At 45.8% G+C, this 22,682-nt stretch overlaps 1 protein-coding gene across 9 annotated transcripts in view; it reads left to right on the top strand.

Moving 5' to 3' along the window:
- RYR3 (ryanodine receptor 3) overlaps positions 1-22,682 on the top strand; it is a 575,944-nt gene that overhangs the window by 454,288 nt on the left and 98,974 nt on the right. For all 9 annotated transcript variants that reach the window (XM_069595972.1, XM_069595974.1, XM_069595971.1 and 6 more), the window contains exons 49-60: positions 3,236-3,326; positions 5,195-5,335; positions 7,114-7,277; positions 9,520-9,598; positions 13,525-13,614; positions 15,640-15,786; positions 16,022-16,084; positions 17,245-17,320; positions 17,443-17,566; positions 20,297-20,412; positions 20,950-21,017; positions 21,941-22,062. In XM_069595972.1, coding sequence (XP_069452073.1) covers positions 3,236-3,326; positions 5,195-5,335; positions 7,114-7,277; positions 9,520-9,598; positions 13,525-13,614; positions 15,640-15,786; positions 16,022-16,084; positions 17,245-17,320; positions 17,443-17,566; positions 20,297-20,412; positions 20,950-21,017; positions 21,941-22,062 — 1,281 coding nt within the window. The remainder of the gene's footprint in view (positions 1-3,235; positions 3,327-5,194; positions 5,336-7,113; positions 7,278-9,519; positions 9,599-13,524; positions 13,615-15,639; positions 15,787-16,021; positions 16,085-17,244; positions 17,321-17,442; positions 17,567-20,296; positions 20,413-20,949; positions 21,018-21,940; positions 22,063-22,682) is intronic.

Genomic DNA, 22,682 nt, shown 5'->3' with positions numbered 1-22,682 from the left:
AGCTGAAAAAGAATATGTGTGTGTGTGTATAACTGACTCAGTTTGCTGTAGACCTGAAACTAAGACAACATTGTAAATCAACTATGGTAGCAGCAGTAATGTTAGTCACTTAGTTGTGTCCAATTCTTTGCAACCCCATGGACTGTAGCCTGCCAGGCTCCTCTGTTAATGGAATTATCCAGGCAAGAATATTAGAGTGGATAGCCATTCTCTTCTCCAGGGGCTCTTCCCAACCCAGGGATCAAACCCAGTTCTCCTTCATTGCAGGCAGATTCTTTACCTTCTGAGCCACCAGGGAAGCCTAAAATCAACTATACTCCAATATAAATTAAAAAAAAAAAAGAATGAATGCTTTAGTTACTAAACTAGAGCGAGAAGCAGGTTTTCCTTTCTGGGTAAGTAGACCTTTACACAGAGGCCAGACTATAAAAGCATGAGTCAAAGCAGCCCACCTCTAAGCCACATAAGACCTGAAACAAACAAAAGAAGGCATCTCCAGTCCCCGTGGGGAATCAAGGCAGGGGTGCTCACTGCCACAGATGGGCAACCAGGGACAGAGTGTCAAGCCACCCTGAGACCCAGAATTGGCAGAAAACTACATCAGATCTCATGAGGTCAAAGGAAGAAGGGCTCTTCCAATGGTGAGCCTCCACCACACAGTCCAGGACCAGGCTCTGCTGTTTAAGCCAGTGGTTTTCCACCTCAGCTATGTAGTAGAATCACCTGGGTGTCCAGGCCACATCTCAGTCCTCAAAATCGAAACCTTTAGGGATGGGAGCCAGGCTCCTAGCTTGTGAAGCTCATCAGACAACTCCGTGATGCAGCCAAGACTGAGAGTCACTGCTGTAGGTTGTCCTGGAGTCAAGCCCAGCAGGCGTCCCTTTAGTGGCCAACTGGGTCTGGCCCTGATTCTTGCGGAGTGGGTTGTTTCCTAGTCACACTAGAGATGACTGTGCAGTGGTGGCACTGGGGCTGCCTAGAAAAAAGCAATTGGTCAGTCCGTTTAGGGCATCAAATTAAAAGGCTATCTCACATTTATGTTTCAAATGTAACGTGGTCCTTCTGTTTTAAATGCTTTATTAAAATTAACCTTTAAATGCCATCTGTCATCTAAGGCCTATAGACCTCAACTATTGAGTTGCCTGAAAAATGTGTTCGGGTTTTCCTGCTAGACATTATAGAAAAACTCAAACATTTTGGCCAACCCAATACTTTTATGGGTTAAGCTGTGTCATGCACAGTGCTGTTTGCCTAGGATGTGGAGTGGAGGCGGTGGGCCATCCTCCCAGGCCCCATAAGAGGGCTTTCTCTTGAGATCCTCTACCAGAATCAGGCTCTTATACTCTGACAGCACTTCATTCATTCCAGTATTATTAGAACTGGCAGAGAAGTAAGCTTATTTGGATGCTGTTGGTCCTGGAAGGGAAACACACTACAGGCCTCTAGGAATTAATCGGGTGACTAAGGTTTCCATGCCACCACTTCACAAGGAGGAGCAGGAGCCCCTTGACTGGTGGATATGGTTGGGCATCTACTTTTCTCCTTAGTGGCCAAGGGAATAAACAGTGAGTCTGCACAGAAGTCCTTCCTGTTGGCATTGGTTCTGTAATTGGCTGGTAGCTACGTCCATCACAGCTGTAGGTCTTGTTCAGCCTTTTCCTAGGTCTGAACTCACCAGGTATCTTGGGAACCAAACCAAAAGTCCTGTCTCCCAGCATAAGCTGGTTCCTAGTTTCGTGTTTTTGTTTTTGTTTTTTTTTAAGCAATGGCAAGACTAAGCTTTTAACAACAGACGAGCTTTGTTGTTAGCATATATGTCTTTTTTTTTAATTTAAATTTATTTATTTTAATTGGAGGCTAATTACTTTACAATATTGTATTGGTTTCGCCATACATCAACATGAATCCGCCACGAGTGTCTTTAAAGAATCAGACCAGATGTTGGGAAAATTAGAATTTTGTATCAAACCAAAATTAGAGCTCACAGCCCTATTCCTATGTTCCTAGGAGCTTCTCCACTCCTCTTCTTGGCCATCTGAGCTCTAGAAACAGCAGACAAACTGATACTTACCTAGCTTTATTATTTATTAAGTCAGGAATTAATTCAGTTCGAGATTTATTTTACTCCTTGATTTTATTTGTTAGTCTAAGGTGATACTGCTAATTAGGTAAACAGTGTAAAAAAAAACAATTTTATATGTTTATGATTATTACATTTAGAGACAAGCTTTTACTTGCTATACATCATGATTGACATTTTCACTCCAGGGGTTTTTATCGCAAGGCCAGTTCTAGAAAAATTTGTGAAACAGACGAGCTATGTTGTCCATCTCCATTCACGTCTGTCCTCCTTGTTGTAGATGCCTCTGAGGCTCTTGGTGGCATTTTAACATCCAAGATCAGAGTTATTAACTTTGCCTCCTGTCTCTTAGGCATCTCTGGAAAGGGGCCTGTGAGCTGAACTTATGTGCCAAATTGTGTCTAAGTGTGTATTTTATCTGGGAAGAATCCAGAGGTTCCGCAGGGTTTTGAAAGGTTTGGCAATCTAAAGCTAATGGCTAAATCAACCTGGTTTATCTCTCTTTTCTCTCAGAATTTACTTGTACCAATACCCAGGCCATGAATGCTTCGATGATTCGATTCATTGTTCTCTAATTATTCAATTTGCTTTTTAAAGAATTTTTTTTTTTTCAAGGACAAACTCTTAACCCAAAGACATGATTTCGATAATGAGAATTTCAGGTTCAGTAACTCAGAGCACCCTTCAAATCACCAGTAGGTGTCCTCAGATTCCACCTGTGCAGCCGGTCACCTCTTGCTTCTTCCTTGGCAAAGTTCAGGAGCGTGGTCGGTCTGCAAAGAGAGTTCTAAAATCACCTGGAACTTTCTTTCTGTTGTATTTCTGTTATATATATATTTCTTTGCCCATAGTCAGCGGCTGTATTTTGACTGAGTGTCACAGACCCTAGAACATCTTGTCGCACGGTGATTAGAATTTAGCCTTAAAGATCTCAAGCCGTGAGCCCCACTCTCTCTCTCTGCATTTTAACTACACTTGATTTTTAAAGTCTTTTACCATCGACTGTGGTTTTATCCATGATCTTGTGATTTAGGGGCTAAGTGTTTTGAAGCTTAGCTCTTAATATATGGTTATCGCTGCTGAGTATTTCTTTCATTCTCTCTCTCCCCCTTTTTTTTTCATTACATCCTTTGTTTTCCTTATTCTGTGTTGCAGTCACTTGAGGCCTTCCATGTTACAGCAACTCCTGCGACGTCTAGTTTTTGATGTGCCCCAACTCAATGAATACTGCAAAATGCCCCTTAAGGTAAACCTCTCTGCTACAGAAACACAGCCTATGGCACAGGAAACGTACCTTGTAAAACATGATCTTTGCAACAGAGGGAGCAAAATACATCTGAAATGGGTTTTACCGCTGTGAGTCGATAGCAAACTGAATACAACCTCCAAAATCAAGCCCTGCCTTCTTTATGATTTATTTATTTTTAATTGGAGGATAATTGCTTTACAAGATTGTGTTGGTTTCTGCCATACATCAACATGAATTAGTCACAGGTATACATATGTCCCCTCACTCCTAAACCTCCCACCCCCCAGTCCCGTCCGACTCCTCCAAGTTTCCCTAGAGCACCGTGGAGGGCTGTGGAATCTCTGACAACATACAAGCTGTTGTCAACACACAACATACAAGCTTCTTGAGTGTAGAGGTTGGAAAGAATAATTCTGCTGGATTCATTAACCGCTCCAATTTGCCTTAATTGATTTCCACCAATTACTTGTTATTTAGCAGAGGTTAGTGAAGGGACTTGAGTCTTTGTACTTTCCTGCCCTAATTAGGTTTTCAGAAAGTTTTAATCACAAAAGGCTTTGAAGTCCTGTGATTCTTCCTTTAGGTACAGAAAGTAAAATGTCCCTTTTCTTTTCCATACTATGTTACCCTTTTTTTTCCCTTTTATAACAGATCTTTAAATTTTTTCACTTCTTTTCTCTTATTAGTAAAAAGTAAGGCCACAGAGCCCTATTTTCATCATCTGGTTCCCTATTTTCTCACAAATTACCAACATTTTATTGCTGGTATGGTGAGCATTCCGGCCTGGTTGAGAAGACACCAGAATCAGTCACCCACAAGGGCAATGTGTTTCATCCTTTACCTCTGAGGCACCTGCTCTAGTTGTATATTCAAAAGAGTCAGCAGTTTCCAGCCACACCTGAAAATTCTGCCTAGTGATTTCAACAGAACTTTCCTTCTTTTCAGAAATAATCTAAGCAAAGATTTCAGGAAGTGTTTTACTGGGATAAACAGAATTCCAAGAGGCCCTTAGTCCATCCTCTTGTTCCATGCCAGGTAGAAGACAGCTTGTATGTTGTCAGAGATTCCACAGCCCTCCATGGGCTTATTCTCCTGTCTAACCCTAAAACTCTCGGTTTTCTTCCAAAAACTCCTTTAGATAAAAAACACAGTTTTTACAGTTCAGCTTGGCATTGCTTCCTTGGAATGCCTGTGCCATCAGCTGAATTCTGGCTCCCAAAGGGACATCATCACTAGCACTCAGCAAGCTCACTTTTACCCCTTAGATCAGCGGGATTTTTCCCGGTGGATGTGGATCCTGCCTGCTGGGATGGGACCTTTGGCAGTGTACGTGTCCCCTCTACTGGCCACATGGGGAACTGCTGTAACATGGCTAGACCATCAAAAGGCTCAAGGGAAAGGCAGGGAAGCCAGGGGCAGGAATCAATGTCGAGAAATCTGTGGACCCACAGCCTGCTCCCTGCCCACCCCTCCTCATATCAGCATTACCAGATTTACAAGCAAAGATCTCAGAAAAAATTTTCTTCAGGCCTGACTGGCTGGAACACAAACACTTCCAGAGGGTAGCATTTTCCCATTTGGAGTAGTAACAGTTCCTCTCCTATTTTATAGCAGCCTCTGGAGGTGATTTAGGAGGCATGAGAGTTAATGGGGCAGATTCCGTTTGGGCTGAAGCTCGTGAGGCACAAGAGCAGACCATTCCCAGTGGCGTCCAGGGGCCTCTCTGTAGACGGCCTAACTATTTGCATTGTTGGTTTCACTCTCCTGGTGGGTCTGTGCTGTTTTCTTCTCCCCTGTGTGCTGTCGATGCCTGCGGATCATCTCTGCCCCACCCCGCCGGTGCATGCTTGTTCTCAACCTGCCAGCTTCTGACGAATCACTACGAACAGTGCTGGAAGTATTATTGTCTGCCTTCGGGCTGGGGGAGCTACGGTCTGGCCGTGGAGGAAGAGCTACATCTGACAGAGAAGCTCTTCTGGGGGATTTTTGACTCCCTCTCCCATAAGGTAATGGCAGTGCTCCTGGAACAGAGCGGGGTAAGGGCAGCCGGACCTCGGTGATACAAGCACCTACACATAAGAATAGCTGGTTCCCAGTCACCCTCTGCCATGTGCCCGAAACTCTGCCAAGCACTTTGCAAGCGGATCACATGCATTATCCCAACTACCCTGACCCTCATTTGACAGGTGGGAGATCTGTTGGTAACTTGCCAGACTCACAAAGTTAACATGTGGAGAGCTACTTTCAGAGTAAATCAGAAGAATACCTCCAGGTTCCAGGATTAATGACTGACTTCATTCCCTTCCTTCCCTCCTTGCCCCCCCAACCCCGACCCCCACCGATGTTATATGGCCCCTGTTAGCCTGCCTTCACCAAGTTCAGGCCTAGAGAAGTCCTAGCATCTGCGCTGAGGAGGGGACGTGGGATTCCCAGGAGACCTTTCAGGGGAGGTGCTGTCCAGCCCCTGGGGAGGAGGAGCTTGGGGGAGGACTAAGGGCCTCTGCATCCCAGCCTTCCTGTGCGGTCTGATTGGAACACAGCCCCGATCTCACACGCGCTCCCCTTCCCTTAACGTATATTTAGATTTGCGATATGACCAGCTTTAGACGAAGTCAGTAACATTCAGGATGGTGTGGCCGTAGACAGGTCACCAGCTTTAAAGTTTTTGGGTATTCATACAGAAATCGAGAGCAGCAATACAGCTCCACTCTGGTGTTGGTTGTGAGTATGTGCTCGGTCATGCCCGACTCTTTGAAACCCCATGAACTATACCCACCAGGTTCCCCAGTCCATGAAATTTTCTCCAGGCAAGAACTGGAGTGAGTCACCATTCCCTTCCCCAGGGCATCTTCCCAACCCAGGGACCAAACCCCCATTTCTTGCATCTCCTGCATTGGCAGGTGGATTCTTTACCACTGCACCACCCGCACTTAAATGATCTTTGCGCCTGTCTCCCTTTGGTCTACTATAAGCAGATCAAATATTGTCCCTCACCCCACGTGTTTCAGCTGAGATTCCTTCCTGGCGAGGTTTAGGAGAGAATGGTGATACCGAGCAATCTGCTGACACTATCAGCATGTGCCCACATTGGCTACTGGGGGGCCCAGCCAAGCTGCTGTGCCCTCTCCAGGCACAGGCTGGGTCAGTGTCTATAACCGCCTATGGCCGACAAGTTTGTAGACTTTTCTGGCCTAGTGAGAACCACTTTAACCTTTAGATATTCCTGCAAGTAGCTAAATATGAGATATTGACTTAAACCTTGATTTAAGGTTCCTCAACCTACAGCAACGGAGAAGACAATGGCACCCCACTCCAGTTCTCTTGCCTGGAAAATCCCATGGATGGAGGAGCCTGGTGGGCTGCAGTCCATGGGGTCGCGAAGAGTCCGACACGACTGAGCGACTTCACTTTCACTTTTCACTTTCATGCATTGGAGAAGGAAATGGCAGCCCACTCCAGTGTTCTTGCCTGGAGAATCCCAGGGACGGGGGAGCCTGGTGGGCTGCCGTCTATGGGGTCGCACAGAGTCGGACACGACTGAAGTGACTTAGCAACCTACAGCAAATGGTGACTTGAAGGCTTTACAGACTGTCGCTATTCTGTGACAAGGATACCTCAGTTTCCACCAGAATGCATTATAGGTCTTACACGTTCCCCATTTTGGTGAACCTGGGAAAACGCATGTGTTGGTTTTTCTTTTCTTCCCCCAGCCAATTGGTGAGTGGTTCTGCCGGTGGCTGTGGTTCTGGTGCTGTGCTAACGTGGTCTTTGTCTTTTCTCACAGAGGTATGACCCAGATCTTTTCCGGATGGCCCTGCCCTGTCTCAGTGCAATAGCGGGGGCCCTGCCACCAGATTATTTAGATACCAGAATCTCAGCCACATTGGAGAAACAGGTCTCAGTGGACGCAGATGGCAACTTTGACCCCAAACCCATCAACACCGTGAAGTGAGTCCAGAGTCGTCTCTAAGCTGGTCCTCTATTTTACCCCATGGCAAGTGTTTCTCTTTCAGAAGAAAGCCAGGAATTTACACTTCCTTCCCTTCTCTCCCTTCCCTTCCAACGCTGTTCACCATGTCCCTTGACACTGCGAGTCACATCAGGTGCTGGATTTTGACCTCAACTCCTGAAGGTTTAATCCATCCATATCTGATTATATGTTATATTATTCTATTCTGCACTTCTTTTTGGAGGGTGGAGTTGGTTTATTTATTACAAAAAATGGATGCTCTCCACATATGTCTCCCGAGGCATTGTAAGTGTCCTGACAAATGATGCAATTAATTTATTAATGAGTTTTTTGACAAAATCTTTGCTCTTTGTGAATTAGGCCTGTACAGTACTAATAGCATCATACATCAAAGCCCCTCCTTAAATCACACTCAGCTGAGCTCCCACAAGACTTCAGGATGTGAGGGCAGAACAGCCCGGGGTGGGGGGGGGGGTCCTTATTTGAGAAACTGGACCTGCTCTTTACCAATGAATGCTGGATTTTTGGAATGACTCTAAAATAATTCCTTTTAATTTCTCCCACTGATTCTCCAGCATGCCTCACTGGTGGTGATTAGGCCATGGACAAAGTATTAGACAAGATCTACTCGATTTTGCCTTTGGCAATTCTGCCCCAATTATGATTATAGGTCATGGGGCATACAGGCTTCATCTCCAGCTACATTTTCAGTGAAAAGCTCCAAACCTGCTGTGGTATGAGCAGGGGAAAGCAGGCATCTTCTTATGGACCCCTTGGACTTCTGTTTTACGGCACTAGTTCTCAGATAAGAGCCATAGTCTGAGCCTTTCTCTGGAGCTGTCAGTTTTGATAACATATAAAATTCATCTTTGGGGAAATTAAATACATATTCCATCAGCAGAACCTTGAGCTGAATAAATGGTGGGAAATAGAATTGAACCTGCTGTAAGAAAGAGGTAAAGGATGTGGTATACCTTCAGGCTGGCCAAAGGGAAGGCAGGTATTGATTTTGGAGAACTTGGCCCCATGAAAACATCAGTGGGCCAAAGGATGCCAAAAGGTGTGACAACATGGACGCTTTTATAAACATTATAAGACAGTGTGAAACTCTAGCAATTATGTGCTAATGATGACTTGTCCCATGCTAATTTGAGAACTCTGATTTCTTCAGATAGACTTCTGACATCAGAGGTTCTTTGAGTAATATGAATAATAAAGACTAACTCTGACCAAAACTTAAACAAAAAAGGACCTTATTGTAAAAAGATATAGGGTCATTATTAAAATCTAGGGAAAGGCTGACTAAGCAGACCTCAGCAAGGACAGGAACTAAAGCAGAGTGACCACATGGACATTCTCCAGGTGTCCCCGTTGGATGCATCACCGTGAAGAGTTTGCTGTCCTGGTCTCACTCAACTCAAGATTCAAGTTACAAGTTCTCTGGTGGTCTAGCGGTTAGGAGTTCTGCACTTTCACTGCCGTGACCCAGTTTCAGCACCTGGTCAGGGAAGTGAGAGCCTACAGGCTGCACAGCACAGCCCTCCCCCTAAAAAAGATTCAGATTCCAGAGAGAATGAGTCCAGTTGGCCTCATCAGAGCCAGTCCTCAATGACAATTCACGTAAGACTACATACAATGCAGGAGGACTTGCTCCTTAAAGGGAAGCAAAGGTGTATTACCAACAGAAGGGGTAAAGCTGTGGGGCTAACAGAGATGACAGATGTCCGCTGGACTGTCGTGATTCTAGCATTTAAGCATGAATCACCAGACCTCAAAAGGTAGACAGGCACTCTTTTGGACCCCTAGGTACTCTGGCTACCCACCCCTACCATCCCCCGATTGGAGTTGTGAGATGGCAGGGCAGTGTCTTTGATGAATGCATTCTCACAATCTGGCCAGGACAAGTCTGGCCCAGGAGCTGAAGTGGTTCTTAGGAGCCAAGGAAACCTGGGGCAGCTGGAGGAATGCTGCCTGAGATGCAGAGGCTGCTGCAGAGCCGCCCTCTGATCAGCTGTGGGTGTGTCTGTGACCTGGTCCTGAATATGCCACACCTGGAGCTCAGCAAGGCCACCGAGTCTGGTGTTCAGCTTCAAATCTGGAGTCAGCTGGCTGATCGCATCCAACTTCTGTCGGTTGATTGTTAGTTCTGACTATCTTTTTAGCACATCGGGCTGAAGTGCTTGGGGAGGTGGTAATTTTATTTTTCCCCTCTTTTCACAGCTTCTCCTTGCCTGAAAAATTGGAACACATCGTCACCAAGTATGCTGAGCACTCCCATGATAAATGGGCCTGTGACAAGGTAGGGATTATCATCCAGCCAACAGTTGTCAGGGGGGTAAAAATAACCAGCCCAAGAACATTAAAGTGTTCAGTCCAGGAAATCTACCTGACGCGTCTAAGTGACAGACTTGCCATGCCAAGAGCATTCATTATTTTTGAGTGGCCATTTCCCAGGGATGGTGGAGGTCGGGGAAATAGGTGGTGGCAGCTGCTGGTGCAGCTTTTCTTGTCTCTCAAGAAAGTGATTGATTCTGAGAGGGCTGCTGTCTCTCTTCCCGTTGCACTTCCTGGAGTTGGTGCTCAAGCACATGCTTATGTATGTTTGACATAAATGCTTAATGTGGGGCCAGAAGCTTTTATTCAATTTTTTTTTTTAATGTAGCATTAGGCAAGGGAAAATTGAATGGAAAGCTTTACTCTCACGTTTTGCTGGCAAGCTGAATTTTGGTCTAGGGAGGACACTCATCTTCCCATGACAGGCAGTGCTGGAACTTCCAGACTCTCCCTTATTAATAAGCCCGTCCATCTGGTGTTTAAAATTCTTCACCACATGAGGTCAGGCTGCTTAATAAGTTTAATTGCTCTGTCAGCCCTTTAATGCTGGCAGGCAAGAGGAGAGGAATGTGCCAAAGCCATCCCGGAGTCCTGTAGGCAGCCAGTTAAGCACTGGGGCCATTGCTCAGCTGCAGTTTACAGCCCGAAAGAGTGGACCCACCTCCATAGCACGACTGCAGAAACCACCTCCCTGGTTGCACACTGGGTGAGATATAGCTTGAAGCCTTGGCTCAGCCTCTGTCATGAGCTGGGCTCAGCTCTGATTCTTTCCTGAGCTACTGTTTGGGGCTCATGACAACAACGATCATTGTATGTGTAGAATGGGCTCATGATTCTAGAACAGAGGTTGGCATGCTTTTTCTATGAAGGGCCAGATAATAACCATTTTAGGATTTGTGGGCCAGATAGTCTCCATTGCAGCTACTCATCTCTGTTGTGGTAGTGCAAAAGCAGCTATAGCCAACATGTAATGAAGGAGCAGCCCATGTAATACACTAAAAACTGTATTTCTAAAACAGGGACTCAGCTGGATTCTGCCCAAGGGCTGTCTGTAGCTTGCTGACTGTTGCACTAGAGCATCTGTGTTTTCTCAGCACGCCTTCATATGCCCATCTGGGCAGCTTTGACTTAGGGACAGGGACACCTCCACGAATCATCCGGTGCATCCCTAGGTCACATGCATTTTACCTTTTTAGTCTCTCCTGAATTTATACAGTTCTGTCTGACCAAGCCATGGTTTTAGACCAGGCTGCACTCATCTTTTGCCCAGACAGTGTGATAGCCTTTCAACTAGTCTGCCCATGTGTATTTTATCCAGTCTGCTCCTCATGCTGCTGACAAGCAATGGTTGCAGTATGCAGGTTTGGTCAGATTCCCCCAAACAGATCATGTTCCCCAGGCCAGTCCCTTTTCCTTGTTAAAATCCCTTAATAGCTTCTAACTGTTTTATTGTAAAAGCAAAAATCCTTTTTGTGGTCTGAGAGACCCTGCCACCATCTCTAGCCTCATCTCTCTCCCCTCATCCTCTGCCTTCCAACCACATGCCTCTTATTTAGGCTCATTCCTTCCCTCCCTTCCCCACCCCCATCTCTCGCTCTCTCACACACACACACACTCTCCCTCTCCCTCTCCCTCTCCCTCTCCCTCTCCCTCTCCCTCTCCCTCTCCCTCTCCCTCTCCCACTCCCTCTCCCTCTCCCTCTCCCTCTCCCTCTCCCTCTCCCTCTCCCTCTCCCTCTCCCTCTCCCTCTCCCTAATATTTTTAGAACAGTCTGATATGGTTCTATTCATAACAGTTATCCATTTATATACACCAGTTATGAGCTATGCACTTACTGGTGTGGTATTTGATGAATCTCTCTTTTCCACTATCCTGGAAGCTTCACATTTGCTCACTGTTGCCAGGTGGGCATTGATAATCTGACAAGGAGAAGAGTATTTTCCCCTTCCCCACAGTCTGTGGGGTCCTTGAACTAAATGAACCAGCCATTGTACAGGTTGTGCTATGCTGTGATGGGCATGAGCACTGGGTGAGAGCATCTGCAGGAGACCCCAGCCCAGTAGAAGGGGGTCCAGGAATGCTTCCTCGAGCTGATGACATGTACAGTATGTGATAGAAAACATTGTTCAGACACAGGGGAGCAAATGCTGTGTAGGCTGTGGAAGCAATGGGTGGCAGACCCTGAGAAGCAAGAGTGTGTGGTGGCTTTCAAGGAAGTTTGGTTCAACATAATGGGGTCACAGAGTAGGGCAGGGGCAGAAAGGCAGGACACGAGCCTAAAGGGGCCAACAAGCTCTTTGCTGCAGCCATAGAGGCCAGGAAGAGCTTGGATTTTTACCGTGATGACAGTTGCGAATCAGAAAATTTTAAAGCAGCAGAGTGCTCTGATCAGAGTATTTTATAGAAATACCCCGACAGTGGTATTGAAAATGGAATCCATTAGAGAGGGCAAGACTGGAGGCAGGTACCCATCCAGGTAATCCAGGTGACAGCTGACGGTTGTTTAGCTGCTAAGTCATGTCTGACTTTTCAAGATTCCACAGACTCTAGCCCACCAGGCTCCTCTGTCCATGGGATTTCCCAGGCAAGAATACTAGAATGGGTTGCCATTTCCTTCTCCAGGGAATCTTCTCAGTCCAGTGATCACAGCCACAACTCCTACCTGGCAGGCAGATTCTTTACCACTGAGCCACCTGAGAATGCCCAAAGTTGGCTTCTTATTGTTGAGTTGCTGCCATGCCTGACTCTTTGTGACCCCATGGACCGTAGCCCACCAGGCTCCTCTGTTCATGGTGTTTCCTAGGCAAGAATACTGGAGTGGGTTGCCATTTCCTCCTCCAGTGGAGAGTGATGGCAGCCTGGGCCAAAGCACTGGCAAGAAAGTGAGGGCGAGGCAGACGATAGGTCTGAGAGGTTGAACACATGTGAACAGGTACAGAGTGAAGGGGGTGTTGAGGAAGGCTCCCACGTTTCTGGCTTGGAAAGTGAGTGTAGGCTGATGCTGTTCCTGGAGATACAGGGACCCCAAGAACAAGAGCCATCTAGAGAAGTGCAGTGCTGGATTCTCTTTCTGACATGTTGAGAGGTACCTGCACACAGCCAAGCAGAGCTCAGATAGATGTGGAAGTTACGGATCTGGGCTGCAGATACTGATTTGGTATTCATTTACTTATGGACCGGGGCCTAGATTACATACCCCCGGGAATAGTGTGCCCTGAGAAGGGACACAAGCTTGAAAAACTCCCCATTAACAAGTGGGAGGAAGCAGACACTGAGAAAGAGCAGCCAGAAGTCTCTGGGCGGTGAGGTTATGAAAAACAGACTGTGACTTATCTCTGTATCCCCAGTGCCTGGGACAGAGTCTACAACCTACTGTCATAGACACTCAACCAATGTTTGTTGAATAACTTTCGAAATTCGTCAGCTTCTATGATTCTAGGAAGCGTGCTTTGCTACCGTTTTGCTCTGGGCTTGGCGGGCAAGGGGAGCAAACCAAATCAGTTCCTCCATGCCATGGCCAGTAGGTCCATTTATCACAAGGATTCAGCCTTGGCAACTGTCCTTGCCTGTGACTGTGACACGTTGACCTGAAAAGCATTGTTCTCGGGTCTTTTGAAGTATCCTTTCTGTCTGTAAAGGTCCTGAAACACAAGCAAGTAAGTGGAGGGGACAGCCACTAAAACAGGAAGAAATAGAGGAGCAGGGTTCAAAACTCAGGGGGCAGAGAGCCTGGCAGCCTTAAAAGATCAATTAGATATTTTGGGGGGAAATTTCCAAGCTCTGTCACATTCCATTATTGTATTTGTTCAGTGAAAATAGAAGCTGGGCTGTGGGTCACATAGCAGGGCTCTCAGGATGCCAAGGATATTTGAACTGAGAACATTTCTACAGAGTCAGAATGGGTGGAAATACGGCATTTCCCTGGATGAAAATGTGAAGACCCATCCATTGATCCGGCCTTTCAAGACATTAACCGAGAAGGTAAGGACCACTGAGTGGCCGTGCTGGTTTCCCTTCCCCGGGAATTACGTCCCAGCAGAGGAGCTGAGGGCACATTCACGGTCCAGCTCCTTAGAGACTTTTCAGGACTCAAGAAGCTCCTCAGGAGCTGGCCTATGACCCACGGCCCCAGGACCAGCTTTGAAGAGCCCGTTGGAGAAAGAAACACTGGTCAGCACTCAGAAGCTGTACCAAAATACATTTGGTGGTTCACTTGGCAACTGAAATAGGAAGTGCTTTTGTTAGATTATTGGGGGGATTATTTTGTTAGATTTTTTTAGAGGGGGAGACATGAATTCAGATGGAGAGGACTTCCAATCATGAAGGATGACAGGAACAGAGGAGAGAATCCCCAGGGAAATATGAACAGGTCTCATAGTTTGGTTTGCTTTGTTAATTATGAGATTTGGTTCAGCTTAACTCTGAATTCCTATCTTGCCATCAGTAAAAGTTCTCTGTAGGCATAAGATTTACTGTCACAGGTAAAGGATGATATGTATACCTTTATATGCATATTCACTGGCTATCAAATTGTGTATGACTCAAAAGAGGATTGTGCATCTAAGGAACTCTGGTTCCCAAGCTCAGAGGAGAGCTTTGTGCAGATGCATTTTGATGTGCACCATCTTAAACACCTTCCAGAGAACAGAAGTCACTCTTGAAAGAAAGGGGCGGGTGCTGAGGTCCAGCCGCAGCAGAGTCCAGGCATATCCTCAGGATGGACGACGTCGGCGAATGAAGAAAGATAGATACAGAGATAAAGAAAGAGACACGGGGTGACCAAGCTTCTTCGAGTGAGGCCCCTTACTTTATTCTTCTCCAGGCTTTTATACCCTGAGTTATACATACAGCAAGGTGAAAAAATGCAGAGTCAACTCAGCATTTCATCAGTAATAACTTTTATCGACATCAGATTCCTTCCTGCAAAAGTCTTATTTTCTGTACATCATCTTCTATTCTGGAGGCCTGTTGATATTCCATGACCTCCTTTTGATAAAGGTTGGTCAGCCGGAATACCAGAACAATGATTTTTCCTTAAAGTGTTTCTTCTTAAATTCTTAGCCTGTGTCACCCTTAAAGTACAGAGTTACATTCTTATGGAGCAAAGATTCAGCAGGTTACAGCAAAGAAAGAACTTATTAACTCAAAGTCTAATGTTGCTAATGCTAAGGCTATTACTTGCTTCTTCTACATCCTGACTATATGCACTCCCAGGAACACAATGGATAAGGGATGTGAGAACTTGGCAGCAAGCATTGCATAGGCCCAACAATGTTGCAAGAGTCTGGATAAAGCTGCCATGTAAGCTAGAATGCTAACAGAGGGTTTGAAACACTCCTTTCATGCCCAGGAGATTTAGAAACTAAAGCCCAAAGTTAACTCTTTTGGTCAGGGACAGCCCCCTGCTAATGTCAGAAGAGCTGGTGAAAGACATAAAATAATAAGACAGACAGATTCTGGTTCGGGGGTAGATGCTCGAGCAGGTCCAGGGGGCCCGTTGAGTCCTGAGGCCTTGCTCATCAGGACTCTTCCGCATGACCTTGTCATGGGTCGGGTGGCCCAGGGATTCCCTCGAGTCCTGCATGACCTTGTCATGGGTGGGATCTCCCGTGCTGGCTCCCAGCAAGCGGGGCCCAGGCGGGTGACACTTGCGCAGTAAGTGCTGCCTGGAGGAGGCAGAGGTGGCAGTGCTGGAGGGAGTGGGGTGGGGAGAGGGGAAGGGAAGAGTTCATTGTCTTCTTGCTTCTCTTTAACCACAAACTGTGGGTAATGTCTGGCACATTCCCCTTAAAAGCCTCAAACTGTAGCGTCTTTTACTTAAAAACCTCCAAAAGGCTGAGGATGTGTTTCAGATGGGATGCTGCAGAGGGTGTTTTGACCCAGTGAGAGGAAGCTTAAGTCAGTTAGCCTCCTCCGCTATGGGCTCCAACTTCTTTTCCAGGAGACAGGCCAGCCAGAGTGCTGGAGCCTGCCCTACACAGCTCTTCTGCTCCAATGTTCTTCCAGGAGAAGGAAATTTATCGCTGGCCTGCCAGAGAGTCCCTGAAAACCATGCTGGCTGTGGGCTGGACTGTAGAGAGGACCAAAGAAGGAGAAGCTCTGGTTCAACAGCGGGAAAACGAGAAGCTTCGAAGCGTGTCCCAGGCCAGCCAGGTACGACCATCACGCCCAAAGGCCAGTGCTCGGCCAGTAGAACCCGTGGAGAATCTGGGAATGCTCTGCCCAGGTAGCAGAGATGAGGCTCTCCACCCATGAGCCCTGGGAATGCTCTGCCCAGGTAGCAGAGATGAGGCTCACCACCCATGAGCCCTGGGAATCTTTTGGGACAAACCTTTGGCCACTGACATTGGGGATGCTGATAAGAATGATTCTGCCTTTACTTCCCTAGGGCAACAGCTACAGCCCTGCCCCTCTGGATCTCTCCAATGTCGTGCTCTCCAGAGAGCTCCAGGTCAGTCTTGATGCCTTCAGAGCCAGTGTAACCTACTTTCTAAAACCCCTCAAGTACAGGGAATGTCAAACTCCAAAGAGTTTAAGAAAAAAAACAGAAGGGAGAGAATGCCTGAAATATCACCACTGAAATATCAAAATTAGGGAGGGCCACACGGAGCAGAGGCCACTCATACGAGACAGTCTCAGCAGAATTGACCAACGGTCAGAGGAGGTGAGGCTTTGCACTTCTTGGGACATCAAAACAGGTCACAACTCACTAAGAGGAAGAACAAACAGCAAGTTTCTGTATCAAAACCCAAAACAGAACTTACAAGAGCCAGGAGAAATAACTAGTAACAAAACTAATAACAACTAGGAGAAAACCTATGAGCCGCCCCTGGGTGGGGGTGCTGGCCTGGTCACAGTAGGTTTCCCCAACCTTGAGGACAACTATATATTCCATGGTGGATTCACTCAGGTTGCCTGTAGTGGTGCAGATGAGTCATCATTGCAGGATATCAGGACTTGAAACCAAGAGAATGAGATTAAAAGCCCTAAGTGGCTTCCTCCCACCTCGTGCACCAGTGACTGTGATGGAGGCAGCTACTCCTCAGAGCACCCATCAGACCAACCCTTTGTACCTTAGAGAAAGTTCCTTTCCAAAGTACACCCTTCATTCCAGGTCACTATCTTATACGTCTTGTAAAGATGAGTTCTATTTGAGAAATCTCATTTTTGCCCCAGTTTTCTCCAACATGGAGCCATTTTTTAGTTGGCTAAGCTGAAAGCTTTGGGGATTCTAGATTTTTGCTTGACCTCCCACTTACAGCTCGCTTTCTCAGGTCAGGAGTAAGACCCTCAACTCCTGTGACAAATGAAGTACCTCCAGCATGCAGTTTGCAATGGAAATGTGTGTTCTCTCAGAAATGCATCACACTGCCGAGATAATAAGTTACCAGGGAAGGACCGAATTAGAAATTGTTTTCTGTGTGTATGGGAAGATAGAAAACTAATGAGGTGCATAAGCACAGACTAATTAATGACAGGAGACACTTAGCAATGTGCAGTTAGCATTTGGTGGTGCTCTGTTTCCAAGGCTGCCTGAAATAGCCTGGCAGATATGAACCCATTTTTCTTGCTTGCTTTCTCTCTGACCGTCATCTCCCTGGTGGGACCCAGGGGATGGTGGAGGTGGTAGCTGAGAACTATCACAATATCTGGGCCAAGAAGAAGAAGCTGGAGCTGGAGAGCAAAGGTGAGCTAGTTTCACAGCGTCCCCCACAGAAGGTGAGCTGGGGGGGGGCGGGGGCAGGTGTGTTTTCCCAAAAGAGCAAAGGAAGAGCCAAATATTTTGTCATCTCACTTCACTGACCCCAGGTGGCGGCAGTCACCCTCTTTTGGTACCCTATGATACCTTGACTGCCAAGGAGAAGTTCAGAGACCGAGAGAAGGCTCAGGACCTGTTTAAATTCCTCCAAGTGAATGGCATTGTGGTTTCCAGGTAAGTCATCTTCCAGGTGATGTTAGTGGGTCAGGGACAGGCTGGTGTGGTCTCTCCTGCTCTAAATAGTTAATCACCTGCCTGCATAGCAGATCAGAGTAAGGACAGCAGTTGGGTCTTTTGAAGTAGGTAAATGTTTTGGAGCATGAAGTCCTCTCTTCTGTCATAAATAAGACTGGTCGATGTCAATTTCTAAAAAATCAAAGATGCATGCAAAGAACCTAGCAAAGAATCATGACAAATTATACGTACATACCTTAAACATTTAATTTTAACCTAAAACATACAAATATGCATTCATTCACAAATCTTGTACTGTAGGCCCCAGACCTTAGTTTAGTTTGTTGTTTTATTGATTGGAATTATAAAGCACATCCATAATGCATCCTCAAACATCTGAAACTTGGGCTTCCCTAAAGAGCGGTGAGAATTAAGGCACATACAAAACACTGTAAGTGCCGCATTCTAGGGTGGTTTTTTTTTTTTTCTTTCAACTTCCTCTCTAAGTTTTACAGTTTTCTTATATCTAGTTCTAAAACTCTGTATGTGGGAACTTACAATTGCAGGTCTTTGTAAAACATGCAACCTAGTTCTCACAGAATCACCAGTTCTCTTCACACTTGTATTTTAATGTTTTCTATGGTATTTAATAAAATGCCATAATTACAATAGAGACCATGACTGACATCAACAACCCTCAAAAAAAGACTCAGCTCCTGGAGAGACTGAGTGAACCATGATTTCTGAAGACTTTATCTCCAGCTTATGTTGATCAGAATCATCTAGATGAAGGTTTTAGATGAGGATGGTCTGGGCTGCTTAAGTCTTAAAGTTAGAATCTGTTTTCCTGCTGGTCAGTATCAGCAGTGGGCTTTGCTTGCCAAGTCCTTTGTAGAATGAAAAGCAAGCAAATGTCCCATCCTGATAAGCCATTTCTCCTGAAAGAAATGTCTGCCAAGCCAGCTGCTGTTTCTTCTTTTGGTTTCCTACAGAATTTTTGCCACTGAATGGCAGAAACCCCAATAAAATTCTATACAAATATTTCTATTGTAGCTCATATGAAAGAATAACAAAGCTTATTTGCCATATTGTTGAGTGGGAAAGGTCAGGCAACAGGGGATAACCCCTGGGGAAGCTTTTGAGAAAAACTCCCATCATCATTTTAATCCTGTTCCTAATACTGCAATGCATGCGGACTGTGGTTTGCCAATAAATAACTCACTCACAGAAATGAAAAATTCCTCTTTATGATAAGGAAATCTAGAAAACAGGGAGGAGAAGGAAAAAGATCACCGAGTTCAGCAAACATATCCCTTAGCGGCTTACCCTGTGCCAGAACCTATGATGGGCACTTGAATATGCCAGTGAGGAGGCGACATCCTGTCACCAAGGAGAACCCCTTGGTTCCTGCTGCCCAAACCTCAAATCTGCCCCATCCTCAGCTTCCCCATAACTTGATGACAGCCCTTTCTTCCGGGTGCTCAAGCCAAAACCCTTGTCTCTTCTCTTTTTCCTTCAACTTGCATCCACTTCTTTAGGAAATCCTGATGGTCCTCCCTATAAGATACCCAGAATCTAGCACTTCTCACCTTCATGCTGACACTGTCATTGCTGAAAGGGCTTCCTTCCCATGCTCCCTATTTCAACCTTTGGCCTCAACAGAGTACTCCTGTTAGAATATAGATCATACCGTGTCATTACTCTATTCAAAACTTTCAATAGCTTCCCATCTCAAAGCAAAAGCAAACTGCTGAGGACAGCCCATGGCATCCTAGTGACTGAGCCCATTGTCCACCCCATGCCCCTCTGAACTACTCACTTTCACTCCATCCACACTGGCTTCACTCAGCATGCTTGCTCCCACCTCAGGACCTTTGCACCCTCGCTCCCAATGCCTTGAAAGCTCTCTCCCCTGATGTCTCTATGTCTTCACCTTCCCATGTCATCCTTCCAATAAGCCCAGCACTGATTTAACACAACAGTCTGCTCACCCCCCACTTCAGGCACTCTTGGACCCTTTCATCCTTTAACTTTAGTTTTTCTTTTATTCACAAAGCTTATTAACCTCTGTCACTCCATGCACTTTATGTTTTGTTTTATGTAGAGTTCATGTCTGTTCATGGAGAAGGCAATGGCACCCCACTCCAGTACTCTAGCCTGGAGAATCCCACGGATGGAAGAGCCTGGTAGGCTACAGTCCACGGGGTCGCTAAGAGTCAGACACGACTGAGTGACTTCACTTTCACTTTTCACTTTCATGCATTGGAGAAGGAAATGGCAACCCACTCCAGTGTTCTTGCCTGGAGAATCCCAGGGACGGGGGAGCCTGGTGGGCTGCCGTCCATGGGGTCGCAGAGAGTCAGACACAACTGAAGCGACGCAGCAGCAGCAGCAGCAGCAGCATGTCTCTTCATAGCTGGCATGTAAGGTCCGTGAACACAGGGGATTCCTGTTTGCATCTCTGCTTTTGTTCCATCTCAGCATTTGTTGAATAAATGATGCAGACCTTTCTGAAAAGTCTTTTCAGAAATTATTGTAGCTCAGATGTTGCATGCTCATGGAGGCAAGTTCCAAATTCAAGGGGAAATGAGTCAGATGGTGAGTCAGATCACTAAGCCAGAAAAACCATTAACATTTGGAAAACAGAGTTGACACAGGGAAAATTGCTGGTGCACTGAAGTCACATAGCTGTCTCTGTTCCCCTCTGGGGTTTGCCCGTTTCCAACCTAGAGGTGTGAAGGATATGGAGCTGGATGCCTCTTCCATGGAAAAGAGGTTTGCCTATAAGTTTTTGAAGAAGGTTCTGAAATATGTTGATTCGGCTCAAGAGTTTATTGCCCATTTGGGTAAGTATCATTGTGAAATGTCACAAAAATGTGTGCTTCTCCTAATATCAAAAAGAATTTGATATTCATTTTTCAAGGAAGGATGTTTTCATGCCGTAGTTGTTCATGATTCTTCTAGGCATATGGTTTGGGGAAGGACACAATGACTGAGATATTCCCCCACACGCCCCACTTTAAAAAAAAAAATCAGCTTTGTCTGGTTTTCCTTCTGGATTTGATTGAATCATTTGTCATTTTTAATATAACTCATCCTATTCTAAGTGTTCCATCTTTTTGCTTCGTGGCTGTGAGATTATGACTCAAGCTCTCTGAAGCTGCCTTCTCATCACTAAGGTGGTGAAATGGGTGGTGATACTCTAGAGAATTGACACAAAAAATAACCACCTCTCACCACTGCCAAGTACTTTGTAAAATATTAGATATTTTGTAAAAATCAAATGGGCTTTTCATGATGAAAAGTTGCTCTGTCTCTAAAACACTGTGGCTGTTTTGGTTTTCTTTGCTCGGGCCAACTTTGTGTCACTTTTGTCTTTGTAGAAGCCATTGTCAGCAGTGGGAAAAATGAAAAGTCTCCCCATGACCAGGAGATCAAATTCTTTGCCAAAGTAAGTGACCCTGTGCATTTAACTATTACTTTCTCCTTGGCAGCCACACAAATTAGGGTACAAGTTGCACAGATTCAGCAAAGATACTCAAAACTCCAGTAATGGCTTTGATCATACAGAACTGTTTGTTGTGGAACAGTCCTGAGGCAGGTTGATGGTCCGAGGAGGTGGGCAGCCTGCTTTGCTCCATGCCATCACCCAGGGACTTGGGTTCTTCCTCTCATGATGTTCTTCCATCTCCTAGAATGTGATCCCTGACAGTTTGGTCCAAATAGACACAACTGTATCACATCTGTGAGAAAGGGGGAAAGGAGAAGGGAAGGAAAGCTGCTGTTTTATTAAAGTTCTATCCCAGTGGCTAGAACATAATCATTTTAGCCTCAGCTAGCTGCAAGGGAGGCAGGTAATGCATCTTCAGCGGGTGGCCCCATTCCCAGCTAAATTACAGGGGTTTGTACAGCTAAGAGGAAGAAGGGGAGAGTGAACATGGAGGCCAGTGAGCTGTCTCAGCCACATAACCTGAGAAGCAGAGCCAGGATGCTCCAGGCTAGTGGTGCTAGCCCATCCTCAAGTATACTGTTGAATGCCATGCCCAAGAAGCCACATCTGAGTGCTGGCTAAGTACAGGACAACTCTGAAAGTGTTGACTCAGGAACCCATGTGCACTTCTTTGGGTGCTTAGTATCTTGCTCTATCCCTCCACATGTACCCAAGGCCTTTGGTTACAGGAATAGGAAAAGAAAATGTGTTGGAAACTGAGATCCACAGGATAGTGTTTCCTGGAAATTCCAGAACCAGTGTTCAGAGGCTTTTTGCTCACTGAGAAGGAACTTGTTCAGAGGAACCAGAGGAAGGACTTTTGCCAGCTTCCTAGACGTTTATCTCTAGCGGACCTTTCAGTTCATCTCTGGTGGATCTTGCAGGTTCTCCTCCCACTGGTTGACCAGTACTTCACCAATCATCGCCTCTACTTCCTGTCCTCCCCTCTGAAGCCCCTTAGCAGCAGCGGGTATGCCTCCCATAAGGAGAAAGAGATGGTGGCCAGGTGAGTCTACAGGAGAGAAGGGCATGGCGCTGATGTGACTTCCACGAAACCCCAGATTCCTGGAGCTTAAATGGTGACTCTTTGGAGAAATGAGCTGTGGCCTGACAACTGGCAGCTCAGAGGTTTTCGTTATCATCTTTTTTCTGAAAGTGACTTTATTCACACTTACCTGTGTATTATTTTGGCAACCAAGAGAAGTGTGCTGTTTGTGCGTATCAGTAGGATTAGGGGGTGGATTTATATACTCAGGTCAGCTTCCATCCTGAAATATATTTAGAAAAAGGTGAAGGTAATTCTGAAGCTTGGGAAAAGCAAACACACAACATTGAGAAGAAACAGATTAACACTGCTTTCAATCCCATTCTTATCAGGTTTTTAAAGATTAAATTGCTTTTAAAGAATCAGATTTTACAAATCTTGGTATGGATGATCTGAGATTTGAAATCTACGCTGGCATAATTCAATTTAAATTTCTAACAGGAAACAAATTTTAATCAAAAGTGTCAGCTTGCCTTCTCGTTCCACTGGGTGAAACATGGGGGTGTCTCAGCAGAACTGAGAACAAAGCAGGGTGCTTCATGATCAGGCTTTGAGGTGGATCCCACCATGCCTCAGGTTTA

The sequence above is a fragment of the Ovis canadensis genome, chromosome 7 (genome assembly GCF_042477335.2).
Source record: "Ovis canadensis isolate MfBH-ARS-UI-01 breed Bighorn chromosome 7, ARS-UI_OviCan_v2, whole genome shotgun sequence".
Classification (NCBI taxonomy): Eukaryota; Metazoa; Chordata; class Mammalia; order Artiodactyla; family Bovidae; genus Ovis; species Ovis canadensis.
This window is presented reverse-complemented; position numbering and strand designations above follow the sequence as displayed.